This window comes from Sinocyclocheilus rhinocerous, unplaced genomic scaffold, assembly GCF_001515625.1.
Source record: "Sinocyclocheilus rhinocerous isolate Xijiao unplaced genomic scaffold, SAMN03320098_v1.1 scaffold241, whole genome shotgun sequence".
In the NCBI taxonomy this organism is placed as follows: domain Eukaryota; kingdom Metazoa; phylum Chordata; class Actinopteri; order Cypriniformes; family Cyprinidae; genus Sinocyclocheilus; species Sinocyclocheilus rhinocerous.
Genome location: NW_015659312.1, coordinates 2,553,924 through 2,570,325, shown reverse-complemented (window position 1 = coordinate 2,570,325; position 16,402 = coordinate 2,553,924). Strand labels below are relative to the sequence as shown.

At 37.3% G+C, this 16,402-nt stretch overlaps 3 protein-coding genes across 8 annotated transcripts in view; all 3 read left to right on the top strand.

Moving 5' to 3' along the window:
- LOC107723498 (rho guanine nucleotide exchange factor 1-like) overlaps window positions 1–8,903 on the top strand; it is a 40,697-nt gene extending 31,794 nt beyond the window's left edge. For 4 of the 5 annotated variants that reach the window (XM_016532155.1, XM_016532154.1, XM_016532153.1 and 1 more), the window contains 18 exons: window positions 19–174; window positions 370–560; window positions 676–822; window positions 971–1,053; window positions 1,187–1,312; window positions 1,447–1,561; window positions 2,034–2,134; window positions 2,402–2,476; window positions 2,573–2,648; window positions 2,781–2,948; window positions 3,027–3,114; window positions 3,255–3,371; window positions 3,495–3,553; window positions 4,620–4,763; window positions 4,857–4,967; window positions 5,136–5,305; window positions 5,758–5,858; window positions 5,988–8,903. In XM_016532155.1, the coding sequence (XP_016387641.1) occupies window positions 19–174; window positions 370–560; window positions 676–822; window positions 971–1,053; window positions 1,187–1,312; window positions 1,447–1,561; window positions 2,034–2,134; window positions 2,402–2,476; window positions 2,573–2,648; window positions 2,781–2,948; window positions 3,027–3,114; window positions 3,255–3,371; window positions 3,495–3,553; window positions 4,620–4,763; window positions 4,857–4,967; window positions 5,136–5,305; window positions 5,758–5,832 (2,002 nt within the window). In that variant the 3' untranslated portion in view covers window positions 5,833–5,858; window positions 5,988–8,903. The remainder of the gene's footprint in view (window positions 1–18; window positions 175–369; window positions 561–675; window positions 823–970; window positions 1,054–1,186; window positions 1,313–1,446; window positions 1,562–2,033; window positions 2,135–2,401; window positions 2,477–2,572; window positions 2,649–2,780; window positions 2,949–3,026; window positions 3,115–3,254; window positions 3,372–3,494; window positions 3,554–4,619; window positions 4,764–4,856; window positions 4,968–5,135; window positions 5,306–5,757; window positions 5,859–5,987) is intronic. The other variant, XM_016532157.1, reaches the window with a different exon arrangement.
- Window positions 8,904–9,898: 995 nt separating this feature from the next.
- cd79a (CD79a molecule, immunoglobulin-associated alpha) lies at window positions 9,899–12,707 on the top strand. Its single transcript, XM_016531992.1, has 5 exons — window positions 9,899–10,005; window positions 10,713–11,045; window positions 11,705–11,820; window positions 11,984–12,043; window positions 12,127–12,707. Exons 1-5 carry the CDS (start codon window positions 9,966–9,968, stop codon window positions 12,241–12,243), a joined length of 666 nt encoding a protein of 221 aa, XP_016387478.1. The 5' UTR covers window positions 9,899–9,965; the 3' UTR covers window positions 12,244–12,707.
- A 313-nt stretch (window positions 12,708–13,020) lies between these two features.
- Window positions 13,021–16,402, top strand: part of LOC107723485 (hormone-sensitive lipase-like) — a 23,424-nt gene continuing 20,042 nt past the window's right edge. For both annotated transcript variants that reach the window (XM_016532127.1, XM_016532126.1), the window contains exon 1: window positions 13,021–13,144. In XM_016532127.1, the coding sequence (XP_016387613.1) occupies window positions 13,057–13,144 (88 nt within the window). In that variant the 5' untranslated portion in view covers window positions 13,021–13,056. The remainder of the gene's footprint in view (window positions 13,145–16,402) is intronic.

Here is a 16,402-nt window from a genome sequence, read left to right as displayed (position 1 = left end):
CTTCTCTTGGGTGTTCAGGAATGTGCGCCGCAGCGAGAGCCTTTGCGTGGAGCGCCGTCACTCTCGCCGTAGTGGCTCTACCCGGGCCAAGCAGTCTCGCTCCCGTAGCGACGTGGACCTGCAGTCAACTTCCACCTCCCACCCCCTCTCACCCTCCCCACAGCATTCAGTCTCGTAAGGCAAAGACTAACCATCACACACACTTAGAAACTCTCATACACACACACCGTCCACAGGAGACAGCAGCACAAAGGGCTTCTCAGTAACTGATAGAAATCAGAAAATGTAATCATCACTACCTTAACTATTTTTACACTGCTTAACACGTATGTATCCCTTTTCAATTTTTTCCCTTCATTTGTCTCTTAGTGTGGAAGGTGGGTTGTTGCCTGATGGCCTCGTCACTGGTCCTGTTTTTGGCCCCTTCCCTCAGCAGGAAGAGATGGAGCCCCGTCTCCTGGAGCTCGAGCAGGACCCGCCCAACTGGAGGGCCCTTGCTTCTCCTGAGGACTTGAGAAAACTGAGCAAGAAGGAAATCAAAAGACAAGAAGTCATCAACGGTAATACAATCAAGAATGTTGAAAAAATATCCACAGGTTCAAGTGCCTTATTTTGTTGAATCTGCTATGTAGCAGGGTGCAATGATGAACACATTTTTCTCTGTGTGTCTCTCAGAGCTGTTTACGACAGAGCATGCTCATGTCCGTATGCTGAGTGTATTGCAGACTGTGTTTTCTCGTCCGCTGGAGAGGGAAGAGATCATTACCGTGACTGAGCTGGCCACCATCTTCCCCAGCCTCGATGAGATCATAGAGATGCATTGTATGTATCCACTTCAAATATATTACTACACTGAAATCTGCATGGTTTTAATAGATTTTGATGGCCCTTCAAATTATGTATACAAAAATAGCTAAGTTAAATAGTCATTAACAGCCTTGATATAGCTTAAATCCATTATTTTTTTTAGATGCTTTCTATGAGAACCTGAAAAAACAGCGGCAGGAGAATGAGTACATTGTCAAAATCATAAGCATGCCACTTCTCAACAGGGTAAGTAGCTTAAAGAGTGTGCTAAAGGCTAGTTTTTCATGTTCTTTCTCAACACTGTGTCATTCAGCATTCATCTTGACAACATGAACTTATATCAGCTGTTACACAAATAGACATGTCTTTATCTCTGTAGTTCAGTGGATCAGAGGGAGAGTGGTTTCAGAAGCTCACAGCACGCTTCTGTAGCTACCAGTCCTGGGCTCTGGAGCAGATAAAGAGCAGACAGAAGAAGGATCCCCGTTTTAATGCTTTTATACTGGTACCTTTACTCTTAAAACACTCTTTTCCATGTTATTGCAACTGTTCGGCAGTCACATAAATGTATTATGATAGGTTATGGAGGCTTGGCATTTCAAAATGTCTTTAAGTAAATGTTCTGCGTTTGTGTTGCAGGAGGCAGAGAGTAAGCCACAGTGTCGGAGGCTACAGCTGAAGGATATCATTCCCATAGAGATGCAAAGACTAACCAAGTACCCTCTTCTGCTGGAAAACATTGCCAAGAACACAGGTTTTCAAATCTTAATACTGCTTTATTTCTATAAAACCATTTGTGCAAACAGTGCAAAACAGTTGCTAAACAATTGCAAATTGACGTAAAACCGAAGTAAATAACAGATTAAATAAAAATACCACAAATAAAAAAAAATATCAGTTTAACACATCGATTTTCTTAATTAAATAAAATACACTTGAGTTCAAAAATTTGGGGTCAGTAAGTCAAAAATAGTAAAAATAGTGGGTAAATACTTTTATTTCGCAATGATAGTGATAATAATTTAGCATGATTAAATTGATCAGAATTGAAGACCTTTAAAGACCTTAATATTGTTACAAAAGATTTGCTGTTATTTTGAACTCTCTATTCAGCAAGGAATCCTAAAAAAATGTATCTGCCTTGCCATCACAGGAATAAGTAAACATTAAGAACTGCAATGTATTAGTCAAAAAACTGGTTTATAACCAATGTCCATTTCTCACAGATGATGAAGCAGAAAAAGAGAACATTAACCAAGCAGCAGAATCCTGCCGCAAGATCCTCAACCATGTCAATGAAGAAGTTAAACTCATGGAGAACCTGCTGGTGAGAATTCATTAGAAGTTCCTTCATCTAAACAGGGTTTACTGTAAGGATGTGTGGTCTGGCAGTATACAGGCATTACTACATTCCAGCATGTTGTGATGTATGTATTTAGTATGATACTGTACAAACTTTTTCATACTGTGATATAAGATTTTGGTCATACCACCCACCCTATATGGATTGCTTAAACTTAATTCATAATTTCTAATATGCATTTTCCCAACAACCATCTTCAACTTCAACATCTTCTACCCATCTTCAACTCAGATTTTGAAAGACTATCAGCGCCGGCTGGACACCTCAGGACTGAAACCGAGCAATGACCTCTACAGTGAGTACAAGGTGAGAAATATCTTGAAGTCTCATGTGTGAGGTACTAATGTTACTAATGCAGACACTCTGGCGCTGATATGATCCGCTCTTCTCTCTGTTCATCAGAACATTGATCTGACCACCAGAATAATGCTGTTTGAAGGACCTCTGACATGGAGGGTGACCAAGGAGAAAGCGATCGGTAAGCCCCGTCGACACACTCCCCCAAATGAAAATTTTCTTGCAAATTGACACATTTTTTTTTGCCTTTTTATTGCTTCCATAATCAAGAATGCAGCCTCTTACTCAACATACTTTTTGTGTGTGTTTGCAGATGTGCACTGTGTTTTGCTGTCAGACATGCTGGTCTTGCTTCAGAAGCAGGATGATAAGATGGTTTTGAAGTGTCAGAGCAAAAGCAACATAGCCATTCAGGAAGGCAAACAGATGCTGAGTCCAATCATCAAACTAGAATCTGTTTTCCTCAGAGATGTGGCCACTGGTGAGTGAGTGAGAATTAGCATGTTTTATTCTGAATAACGTGAATTTGATATAAAGTTACTTCTGTTTTTTCCATCAGACCCGAAGGCCCTCTATGTTATCTTCACTTGGGACAGCGGAGCACAGATCTATGAACTAGTGGCTCAGTCCATCGGGGAGAGGAAAAAGTGAGTGTGAACCATATAAAGCCATTTATATTTAACACTTACACGAATGACTGGCAGGCAGATGATATGAGATCCCACTTAAAAAATTGAAATCCAAAACATGTAATTTGATATGACACTCACAGTCTATTTTGTTCCAGTTGGACAGAGGTGATTAAGACTACGGTCGACGAGTTGAAGAAGAGGGACGGGAATAAGCTAACCAGAGAAAGAGGCAACAGCATACCTAGCAGCTTCATTGGACCTGTATACAGCCCGTGAGTGTGTTTTTGGCAAATATCCCCATAAGAGTAATTGGGCGTCCTTTTGAAGGTGCTGTCGAGCTAGCAAGCTCAAAGCTGACTTCAATCTTTAAAATGATTTCCATTTCTTTTCTCCAGTTTGCATCCCCCTCTTAGCCCCACTGAAAATGGAGGAGACCTGTTGAAAAGTCGCAGTGGTGAGACTTTTGGCTCTTGGAAATAGATATTAAAGGGATAGTTCACCCAAAAATGAAAATTACCCCATGCTTTACTCACCCTCAAGCCATCCTAGGTGTATATGACATTCTTCTTTCAGACAAATACAATCAGAGTTATATTAAATAATGTCCAGGCTAATCCATGCTTTATAATGGGAGTGGATGGTAGCCCAAAATTTGAAGTCCAAAAAATTGCACCCATCCATTATAAAAGAAGTCCACACGGCTCCGGGGGGTTAATAAAGGCCTTCTGAAGCGACGCGATGCGTTTGTGTAAGAAAAATATCCATATTTACAACTTTATAAATCTTAATCTCTAGCTTCCGCTAACTGTCTTACGTACGTTCACGAGAGAGTAGCATCCAGTGAATGACGTAGGACGTAGACGTAGCATAAGCTCCGGTGAAAATATGCTAGTCTCGCGAGAAACAAGTTTTGTTTACAGCAAAGAATAACCAGTGTCCTCTTGGCTTATATTGAAATCCTCTGACATTTTTCTTTACAAATCCTCGTTTTATACTACTAATTCGTGACCGGTGTTTTGTTTTGCTCTCTCCTCTGCGCCTCCACGTTCATCACTTCCGCGTTCGTCACCGCGTTTGTCTACGTCCTACGTCATCCGCTGGACGCCACTCTCTCGTGAACGTGCGTACGACAGTTAGCGGAAGCTAGAGATTAAGATTTATAAAGTTGTAAATATTGATATTTTTTTTACACAAATGCATCGCATCGCTTCAGAAGGCCTTTAATTAACCCCCCGTAGCCGTGTGGACTTCTTTTATAATGGATGGGTGCAATTTTTGGGACTTCAAATTTTGGGCTACCATCCACTCCCATTATAAAGCATGGATTAGCCTGGACATTATTTGATATAACTCCAATTGTATTCGTCTGAAAGAAGAATGTCATATACACCTAGGATGGCTTGAAGGTGAGTAAATCATGGGGTGATTTTCATTTTTGGGTGAACTATCCCTTTAAATCTATCCAAGTAATTTTACCATGGTATTTTAATATGACTGTGTGTTACTTTATTTCACCATAGGGCGATTTAAAGACAGTCTTACTGATGAGAAGAGTAGAGAAACTGATTCTTCACTCATAGACTACCTAGCAGCCAATGGCTTTGACCTGCTCAGCCATAGCCACGCCCCTCCAGAGAAGTCTGCTATTGGTGCTTTGGATGAAGGTCATAAAATGTGTCATTTTATGCAGGTCTGACAGTGAAGACTTATAATTTCATGCTGTACTTAATCTTATTTTGCTTGTATACCTCTCGCAGTCATGTATTTGAAGAGGCTATTGGTCGGCAGTATTAGCCTGTCAGATGACTCTCAGACTCTTGGGGAAAATGCACCTGAAAGCCAGGAGGCAGATGGAGGTCAGTCGTCAGGTAATGCACACAATATTGCTTCAGGTTTTAAGCTGAAGAGGTTCAACCTCACATTTAATCATAAAGTACAGCTGTGCTCCCTCCTCACCAAACCATTTAGAAATGTGAAAAACGGTCATAAATTATTGATTGATATTGAAATCCGCAATGCCTTTTTTTCCTTCTCAGTGGAGGAATCCAGCACAGAAGGAAGAACTGAAGAAGAGAGTGGGGGAGATGGAGGGAATAAAGGAGAAGAGGAAAGAGGGATAAGTGCTCCTCTAGTGCTTTCTGAGGAACGCATGGAGGAGGTGCAGAGGAGACTGCAGACTCTTGGGGAGCAACTGAAGAGATTGCAGGCAAGGAGAACACAAATACTTTTGTGAAAGAGAATAGGGTCAGTTCTTCAGTTCTTGAAGAGGAGAAAAATTGGTTTCACTTTATTTTGATGGTCCCTTTAACACATTCTGTTGACTATAAGTAACGTTGCACCTACATGTCTACTAACTCTCATTAGAGTATTAGTAGAGTATTAATAGATTGGTAGGGTTAGGGTTAGAATAAGTTGACGTACTTGCTGTCTGTTGGGAGACCATGACAATAAAGAGTTAGCAGATATTAAGCAAACAGTCTACTAATACTCTGATGAGAGTTAGTAGACATGTAGGTGCAACATTACTTATTGTCAACAGAATGTTCAAAAGGGACCATCAAAGTGTTACCGAAAAATTTAACTTTATCTGAGCGAGATGAATAAGCTGAGAGAGGTGCCCTACCTAATATGCATCTCTGATGTTGTGTTTGTTCCCAGGCTGTTGAGGAGGACCATTATAAGTTGCAAGAAGCTCTTGCTAAATATTCACTTCAGGGGGGCCATTACAACTGAGAAACTTCACAACCTGCTGTTACAAGGTACTACCACATACCAAACACAAAACCATATTTTTTATGTGTATCATCTTCATTTTTATATAGCACCATTCTCTTTTTTTTTGAAAGTATAGCAATTCCATTTCTATCATCTGTCTTCTTTGTCCTCAGATTACTGTATGTGCTGGACTCAAGACTTGCTTTCGAGGGATTCGCTGATTGACTAATTCTGCCTGAATGTTCCTGCTCTATCTCTTCTCTCTTCTCAACTGTCCTTTCTGAAGATTGTCAGCAGGCCTCCAGCACTTTCCATGCCACTGAGAAATGAAATGAAGTGGGTGTTGCGAAATGATAGTGATCCTTGCCCTTGAATGATTGTGTATGTGTTTCTGTTGAGAGGTATGAGAGACAGTCTTGCCAAAAGATGCCAAAGAAATGTGCAACACCTAGAGAGATATCCGAATGAAATGCTACGTGTACATGTGGAAGCAATGTAACATACAGAAACATGCGCACACAGACACACACACAAAGATAAGCATGTCAAAAGTAATTTAGTACCAAAAGACTATCTATATTCATATAAAAGTATAGTTGCCTCTTTGTGAATGCAGTCTGATGCATATGAAGCCTGCTTCTCAAACTGTAGTTTAGTAGGTTTTCAATAAGGTAATTTAAACAGATAATGTGCCCTTTTATTTTTTGCCTTTTTATTATACACATTTCAAGATGTTCACTCATCCTAATAATTATTGCCGTGCTATATTACATGTATTTTCAAAAATAATAGATATTCAAAAGGATATATGTAGAACCGTTGTTGCATGCATTGGCCAAATTGTTGTAAAATGGAGAGTGAGAGTAAGAGTATGGACCTTTTTTTTTAACCTTGTTTTTCTTTTGTTTTATCTTCTTACCAGAAGTTCTGTTGTTGCTCTGTGAATCAGAAAAGAAGTGCTAAGTAGGATAGATCAGCAGATGGATGAACAAAGATAGTAGAGAGAAGGTTTGAGGAAGGTGGGCTTGTTTTGTTATGCCTAACCCCTCTGAAGTGAAAACAAGGCAGGCATTGATGGTGAGAGATCTCGTCAGGGTTTGACATTGTGGTTGTGAGGAAATATGCACATATTATGTAGCATTTTGAATGACCAGCTTGCAGGTACATCCACACATCGGTGCTGTTATAATGGGAAGCATGCACAATGTATAGCGTTCTCTAATGCAGGTGCTGCAGATTGTATTCTGGTAGGTCAACTCAGATCTTAAGATAATCATCACACATTGCCTATTTGTGTGCACTATGCAAATTCTGTGTCTGTGGCTGTAAATGTATTAGTCATTTCTGATAATTCAGTTTTTTCTGTCTTTATGTTCTCCAGTACAATTACTCTACAGTTTGCAAAAATATAGTTTTTTTCTGTAATTGCTTGTAATGATGTCTCTAAGTTTATTTTATTTTAGGGAGTCGCTTTCTTTAAAAGCAGGACCAAAGAAATTATAGTGGAACAAAGTTTAGATATATAAACACTTTTGCCTTGCATGGGGAGGTCAGCTGTAAATTGGAATGACTTACTGAGCTGTAAGGGGGTCCGATCTCGTCGCCCACCCCTTTCCAAACTCTTGAGTGTTCGCCTTAGCTGCTGGGTCAACCCACAAAATGGTGAAGTGGATGCATTGGCTTGTAAATGTGTTGGCTTATCCTATTTAAGACAGAAGGAATTAAGTTGGTTCAGAACTGAATTGCTGTATCGGTAATAGAGAAGTATCCTGATTCTCATTGTCAGTCCATGATTTCCAGCTTAAGGGACCAGCTTTTTCTCTTCTGCTCTCCCTGTCTTATTTGGAAACCAGACCACAGAGAATCAGGCACATGCAGGGGTTGATGATGATGTTATATCTTTGAGTTTGGAGACAGGAACACAAACTGTAGGTTTTCTCACCAGTACTGTAATTATTTTCATGTATTCATGATGCTACTGCAACAGGTCTTTTTACCCTCGACCGACTTCCAAATTATGCAACTTATTTTACCTTATTTGTTACATATTGTGATTTATATTCATTGTAATTGTGTTGATATTTGTGATTTCAGTAAGGCCTTTTCCCGCTCTTTTCCCAGCTGATTACCTTTACAAAATGGTTTATCAGAACAATTTGCCAGAGGTCTTGCATTCTGGTCAGCAGTGTTGATCCCTTCATATTTTTGTCCTTTTAGAAGTAGCAAACGAAAATGTTTAAAGTTTGGTAATGAAACTATCATGGTGCAAGATCTGTTCTACCTACTTCACTTTCCTACAGTCCCTTTGCACAATTTTTTTTTTATTCGCGATTGCTTGAATGGGTGGTTTATTAATTTCCTTTGATTCTGTTGTTTTGATTTTCTTGGAAAATTATGTAATTACCATACTATGCATTGCCTATTATAAAAGGACTGAGAGAGTCAAAGTGCACCCTTAACTATAAAAAAAAGGCTTCACTGAATTTCACTTTTATGGCAAGAGTCTTATTTTTGATGTGGAACTGACCACAATTTAAATTCGATTAGAAAGTTTCAAGTTAAGCCTTGAACCCTTGATAATTGATAAGACGGGGTTTTGGGTGTGGTGTCATTCTCTCTCATTCCTTAAAATTTTCATGTGTATCTGTCACATATACGCATACATAGTGATATATCTGTATGTTTAAATCTATTTATAGGGTGCCTTGTGCAGATTGGGTTTGTTTTTATTTCTAAAGGGCTCTTTAAGTCCAGCTGACAGGCACGGGTGTCCTTTTTAGCGATGTTCAGTGTTAAATATTAATCTGATATTTTGCTCCAGACCTGCCAAATTATAGCAGTTCCACTCATTTGTTCTTAAAAATGGCTGAGTGCTTAGTACTGAGTGCTCTTTTTTAGATCTTTTAAAGCCTCTGCAATGCATGACTGTCTTTTATGTAATTGTGTGTACAGAAGTCCACTCATTACAGGCATTGCTGTCCGTCTATATAAATGATTATGCAAGGACTATTCTGTGTATTTGGGCTTTGATTTTATATGTAAGATACATAAAAATTTAGGTACTTTTTTTTTTCTTTTTTTTAAATAAACGATCAAAAATGATTTGAGCGTTTATTGTCCTTATTTTCAGCAGCATTCAGTTGATATTAACGGTTTACCCCATAATCCAAAATAGAGAAGAATGTACAGAGGTTGGACAAATAAATGTTTTTATGGGGTTAATATCATTTGTATATGTTACAGTGAAAAACAAAAATCCAATTATCTTTATCCAGTTATTATGTCTATATTCTCTGCTTTGTGTATAGTATAAGTTGTGTTTAATACAAATTGGGGGTAAAATGGGTGACTTGTTATGACTTCCAAAAAATCATGGGAGCCTTTTTTGCAGGAGCATCTGTAACCTTAATGACCCAGTTGTTTTGGTGTTTTACGAACAAAAGTCTTTATGATTATGACTGCATACACAAGGCATGGCAAGACTTCATCAGAGAAGACTGAAAGTGAATGATAGGGACCATCAAACACTAAACGGGACTGTGTCCAAACAATGCAGAACTTCTGCAGCAAAGTGACAGCAAACCTCAAAATTCACTTTGAAGACCACAAAAACTGACCACAGAGAACTTCACAAAACCGACATACATGAAACTGTAAAGCTACAACTGATAAAACTTTAATCAGAGACACCAGTGGTAAAATGGGTGAAAAAATAATGATGATCATACTGCCTGGACGGCTGGAATGCACCAAGATGAACTTCTGCCCTGGCCAAACAAATCACCTGACATGAATATTATTAAACCACTGTAGGCAGTTTTGGAGAGAAGGGTGAGAAGCAGATTCCCATCTCTAAAGCAACTGGCAGATTACTAGAGACTATTCGAAAGTTGTATGAATCTTTTCTAAGACGTTAGAAGCTATTTTAAAGGCGAATGCTGGTTAAACACATTAATAATGAAATATTGCATATTTTCCAGGAGTTCACATTATTTTGTCCAGCCCCCGTATTTGCGTGTGTTCACCACAAACTGAAATAGAAGAATGGGTGGGTTTAGATGATACAGGAAGACAAACACTTGAAAGGCACATTTACTGATGAGCAGCAAGAAGTTTTTTATCAGGAGAGTTTATCGGGTTTATTAGAGAAAATGCCGTTCAAACTGGTCATTTTCTTGTGCTTCTGGGAAGGTAAGGAATAGCATATATTTAATGTGTGTATGTGATGTTGGTTTTAATGTAAAATTTTTATATTTGTTAAACTTTCATTATTATTAACTGGTTTTAAAATAATCTGAGCTCTCTTTGAGCACAAAAAATATAGAGAGCAATTTAAATGTAGTTTTTGGAAAGCCTACCATTTCAAATTCAGTAATAAACTTTTTATCGCCTACAAAAGAACGAAGTACACAAAGTTTCCATCTGCACGTCTGTGTTCTGCTTCAGTGAAGCTGATTTCCTCTCAGAGCAGCTGTTTCAATTTGCATCTTATTGCTACCAGTGTCTAGATTTTTCACCAGTTTTTACCCCTTTGTCTTTTTCAGTGTGACTTTCAATTTTAAGGGTCTAATTTAATTTTACACTGTATTGAGTAGCTTTTCACATGACAAGTCTTGTCTAAACAGCATTTTGTGGGTGGGAAGTGTATGGTTTAGCTAATAGATTTAAACATGCTGATATCATGTGGACTGAAGTTATTGCCTGTTGGGGGGAAATTAAAGCCATATATTAAGATGCTTTGATATAAGAGGTTTTAATCACATATAAGCAAATCTTAAAGAAACCCCAGACTATGCTCATGGATTGTTTTGCACATGAATACTTTGCTCTGCTGTTCTGCCATCCAAAATTATAGCATATTATTATATGGCTTTTTGGTTTATTGTCCTTTGCATAAGCTGTTGCCAACGCTGATTTAAAAGAGCTGAAACTGGAGGCGGATAAGCCACTTGAGCGTGTGGCTCTCTCCCATGAAGCCACCATCCGTTGCTGCTACCACTGGAACAAGAAACCCCATGTCACCTGGATCATAAATATTCAAAACACCAATGGTACCACAATGCCCAGTATAGTAAATCAGTCCGAAGATGTAATAGAAGAAAAAGATGAAGTCAAATGTCATTTGCTGTTTTTCAAGAGTGTCCGTCTCAGTGATACTGGCTTGTACCAGTGTAAACTGAATCATGACACTCTTCACATCTTTACCCATGGTACCTTCCTTCAAGTATACAGTAAGTCAGACCACAGCTATGTTTAAGTATACTTCATTTTATTTCTTGTCAGTATCACAGAAACATTTTCAGACAACTATATGCACTACTGTTCAATTTTTTATTTTTTATTTAAGTTCAAAAGAACCGCATTTATTTGACATAGAATTTCTTTTGTAATCGAAAAAAATCCTACTGACCTCAAGCTTTTGAAAAGCAGTCTATAATAAATACTGTTTATATAACTTATAATTATGCATTTTAATGTTATACATAATCTGATGTAGGCCCACTGTCTAACTATTTATTCTTCCCTACATAAATATGAAAGTCACAAACATAACAATGCAAGCACTCAAGCTCTCTTAAGAGGCTGCATTGTGCAATGATCCCCATAAATCTTTCAATTGGCTGAGTTAGGCAAACACAAATAACCCATTCAATGACATAAAACCAAATTCCACTCATTCATGCTAAGTTTGTGTTACTTAACTCTCCTTATATACACACATGCAAGTTTTATTGTCAGAGGAAGTGAAAGTGTCAGCTCTTTTGACATCTATTTTTGTCTGTTTGTTTCATTTTTCTCTGATTTTATTTAAGACAATGGTCCATGGTCAGTTTGATCTACTTGTCTTTTCTGAAAAGTCTTCAGGAGTTAAGACATTCTCTTTAATTAGAACCTTTGCAGAAAACCCTAAACCTCAGCGAGAGTGTGAAGAACAGCATTATTACAGCAGAAGGAGTGTTGCTGCTGATGTGTGTATTGATCCCTGGCACCATGCTCCTCTGTAAGGTCAGACACACTGATTGTGTAATGCTGATTTAATGTTGATTCAACATATTGGATGTATTCCATACAGCATATAAAAAAGAAAACTGCACCACACACAACATTAAACAAACAAATAAATAAAGTGATTCCATGATGATGATGATGTTCAACTTTATTCCTCCAGTCAAAGAAGCTGAATGAACTGGAGAGGAAGAAAGGACAGGAGGAAGAGAATATCTATGAGGTATGTCTATCCCCACTACATTTTCTTTTTCTTATTAACATGCTGCGTATTCACAAAAGTGACCTTCACAAATCCTTCAACAGGGTCTAAACCTGGATGACTGCAACTCAGCTTACCATCAAATTCAACGCTCCAATCAGCAAGGCCCCTATCAGGATGTGGCCACCTGTGGAGAAGACATTCAGCTTGAGAAGCCATAGCTGGAGAAACAGGGAAAGGGTCCATGTTAACAAGATAGACAGACAATGGAAAAGTGAACCCTGTGTATTATTTGAGATCAATTGTTTAAGTGGTGATTTTAGCATCTCGAGCCTGCTGTCAGTATCTTGAATCTCTCTAATAGTTTAGAAGATAAGCTTGTTTGTGTTTTGCAGTGGTAAATCAAACACATCCGCTAATGATTTGGATGAATTGTATTAAACATTTAGCTTTGTGTGGATATTTTGATGAATGTCACATTTTAAGTGTGTCCTGGGGAATAAATAAACAGACAGACAGACTCCACTGGATACTCAAATTGACAATTAAATGACAATACAAAGTGAGAGCAGACTAACTGAGAGAGCAACCTGCATAGTAATAGTTTGAAGATAAGCTTGTTTGTGTTTAGCAGTAGTAAATCGAACATTTCTGCTAATGATTTGAATAAACTGTATAAAACATTTAGCTTTGTGTGGATATTTTGATGTGAGTCATATTTTTAGTGTGTCCTGAGGTAGATTATTATTATAAATAAATAAATGCACTTGATACTCAAATTGGCCATTAAATGACACTAGAGAAACTGGCATATTTATTTTATTGTAGGCTATTGTATTTTGACGTTATAGGAGGGTCATTTGGCTTAATATGGGCAGCATGATGGGCAGTACTATGAAATGAGAACTATGTGATAGGTGCTTTGATTGTTCTCTGACGCGTTATTGGCTATTGATTTTAATGTAGGCGTGGTCTCCGTTAAGGTATGTCCAGACAGAACAGAGTGGGGAGGTAATAATTCGTGTTTGAGGAAGATGGCGTCTGCGAAGAAGGCAGGGAGCGGTGTTCTTGAAAAAGCAGTAAACAGAAGACGCTCGTCAAAACACAAAGAAGGTCCAATAGGTATATTCTAATTTAATAAACATAAACGCTTTTTGGAGGGGTGAGTTGTCGCTTATAAAATGACATCCGCGCTCCCAGCTAGATAGTTTCAGAAGTGTCAAACAGAAGATTAAAGCCCGAGCGTTTACTGTAGCCTACATTAATGCTGGTATAATGTAGCACATCGTATGAGCACTGTTATTTCCTTACTCATATGTAAACATAGGTTTTAAAATGTCTCATAAGATTGCCAACAGGTTTTTAATTACGTTTGAACTATGTTGTGTTATGCAATACATCGGCTGTGGTAACAGTAACACTGTAGTGTAGTGTTGCAGTTATTCACTGATGACATTTCTAGTTAAGGATGACATTTTATTCAAAGTGTGTTGACAACACATTTTAGACAGGAGAGAATATACATACGTTTGAATGACCTGTGAGTATTTGTCTAAGCTTTGCTGTAGTACGTCAGGATATGCTTTCGGATGCCTGACTCATGAATGATCTAGAGACTGACGCCTGTCTGTGTGCTTTTAAGCTTATAATCACAGTAAAGATGTGTGTAGTAAGTGTAGATGCTCTTAAAGGGATAGTGCACAAAAAAAAAGAAGAAAATTCTGTTATAATTTACTCACCCTTGTGTTTCTCCAAACCTGTGTGACTTTCTTTTATTATGTGGAAGGATGTTTTGAAGAATGACCGTTGATTTCCATATGGACAGAAAAAAAAAAAAGACGTTTACCAAATCTATCTTCATTTATCTTTCACAAAAGAAAGGTTTTGTAAAACGGCACAAGGGTAAGTAAAGTGTCTTTATGCCAATATGTTCTGGACCTCAGAACCAACTGTTTTGAGTGTTATCAAACCACTTTGGTCTTTTAAATAACCTTTTATTTCACCACAGTGTTATTGAGATGGTTCCCATGTTCTCTGTGTTGCAACGGCCAGTACGTCACTGGCTGTTTGGGTTTCAGGTTTTCACCATAGACCCCTGCCTTGTCCAGAGGATCTGTGAGAGGATTTGCCATCTAAATGCCTCACTCAGCCATTTTAAGGTCTCAGATGTGCAGAAGAACAGAAAGGAAAGATCTGTAGTTCTGCACATTCTTATATTGACCATATCACATTTTATGTGTAGGTAAGTTGTTTATGTGCTGCTGTCAGGTTTGGATGAGAGCGAGAGGAAACTCTTCACTGATGTCAGGGGGCCAGTGCATTGTTTTTCTTTTCCTGTTGAGATGATTTTACCACATTTACAAAATAATCTGGGACAAAGGTCTGCTCACGGCCTTCCATTGTTCCTTATTGCCAGCCGAATGAATAAAGGATGTGGTCCTGGATGTACGTATGTAGAACAGAGAGAGAAAGTTCAGGTCTGGTCAGTTCCCAAGATTCTTAGTAGAAATGTGTGGTCTTTGACCCATGAGGATATTGGGAAATCCATCTATATGCAAGCCTTTTGTAGTTTGTGCTAAAAATAAGCTGGGTTTGTACCAAAAAAAAATCAGAGAAATTCTAATTTGCCGGCAACTAATCTCTAGCAATTAACTTTTGTAACCTAAGCAGTGCAAACATTTTACATGAGCAATGTGACACAAGCTTGTTGTATATGTAATATATATATATATATATATTATTTAACAGTAATAAGGAATATTTCTAATTATTTCTAATTTCTTTTTCAAAAGTATGCTTCCTTTTTGAAAGTTGAGCATTTAAGTGCAGTTCTCATTTCTAGCCAGGTGAGACAATTTAAACACACAAACAACATCCCTTGCTATTTTCTGTTGATCTTCCACCTTTTTCTATTCCAACAGATAGTTTGACATTTGAAAATGTATGAAGTAATTTCCCCTTAAGAATTGTTAGCCATAAGATTAGTGCTAGCAAACTCACTTGGTATATGAGAGGTGCAAATCAAGTTTGTGATAAATATAGATGTCAGTAGGCAGTTAATGCATTCTAAAGAATAATAATAATGTATTTTTTCCCCCCCCAATTTTAGGTTTGCTAGGAAAAATTCATAGGGATGCATGGTGTATCTATGTTTTTAGAGATTTTTTTTAGTCGATAAAACTATTTTTAGAGATTTTTTAGATTAGTCGATATTGGATTTTTAATCATTTATTTCCCCTATTTTTACATATTGATTTTTTTTGCTGTTATCTAACACTCACTTAGCAAGTTAATCTTTAAAAACAATAACAGTTAACATAATTTGTTATCACTGTTATATTAATTTTTTGTATAGATAGTTTTTCCTCATTTAAAATAAGGAAATTCACTTATAGCATTTACGATTTTAGTGTTAATAGATTTTTTTAGTGTGTTAATTTTTTAATTTACATTATTTTTAATAATCTATAAAATAAAAATAATTATCTGCATCGCATATCCCTAGTTATTGAAGGTGAGCTTATTAAACCAATGTCAGTGTTATTTACTGTACAGTATTTTTTTATTATTATTTTGTCAGGATAACATTTTAGTAATGGATTGAAAGTATAGTAATTATAGTAATTTATACAGTGTGATGTGCATATTACTGTCTCACCATATGAAAGTAAATTAATTAACATAACTTATTTACACTGTTAAATTAATTTTTTTTTCTTAATTTAAAATGCATTCTTATGCATTAATATATACTTTGTTTTTAGCATTAATTGATGTTTAGTGTTTTTAGTGCTTAAATATACTTTTAACATCAATTAATGCTAAACACATAGTGTTTTATTTTTTTTTCATTTAATTTATTTTTAATATCATCCATAGCTTGAAAATAGTTTTCTGTATCAGCCAGAATTATTGGTGCATTCCTAGTTACTGAAGGTGAATTCATACTAATGTTACTTATACTCAACGTTGTTAACTGTGTAGTTTTGTTTATTTCAACAGAAATACATTTTAGCAATTGATTTATTATACAGTGTGACATGGATATTACTGTCTCACCATATGACCTAATACAATTGCCATATGACCTAATTGAAGTATCATCTGTGTAATGCACCACTTTTGGTGTAGAAATGACAAAAATACATTTTTAGAGCTCATTGTTTGTCTCTGTCTAGACCTTGTGTCAAAGAGAGGTGCCAGTTTTGGATCATCCAGTTAGGGCGAAGGTCACTGGCCAGCCCCTGGTGATACAACCAATAGAGTCAAAGGTTATTTAGGCAGTTATGGCTTTGTAGAGGCTAGTTGGTCTTAGGACACAGTTAGCCTGGATCCTGTAAACAGCAAACACTGTGTGTGTGTGTGTGTGTGTGTGTGTGT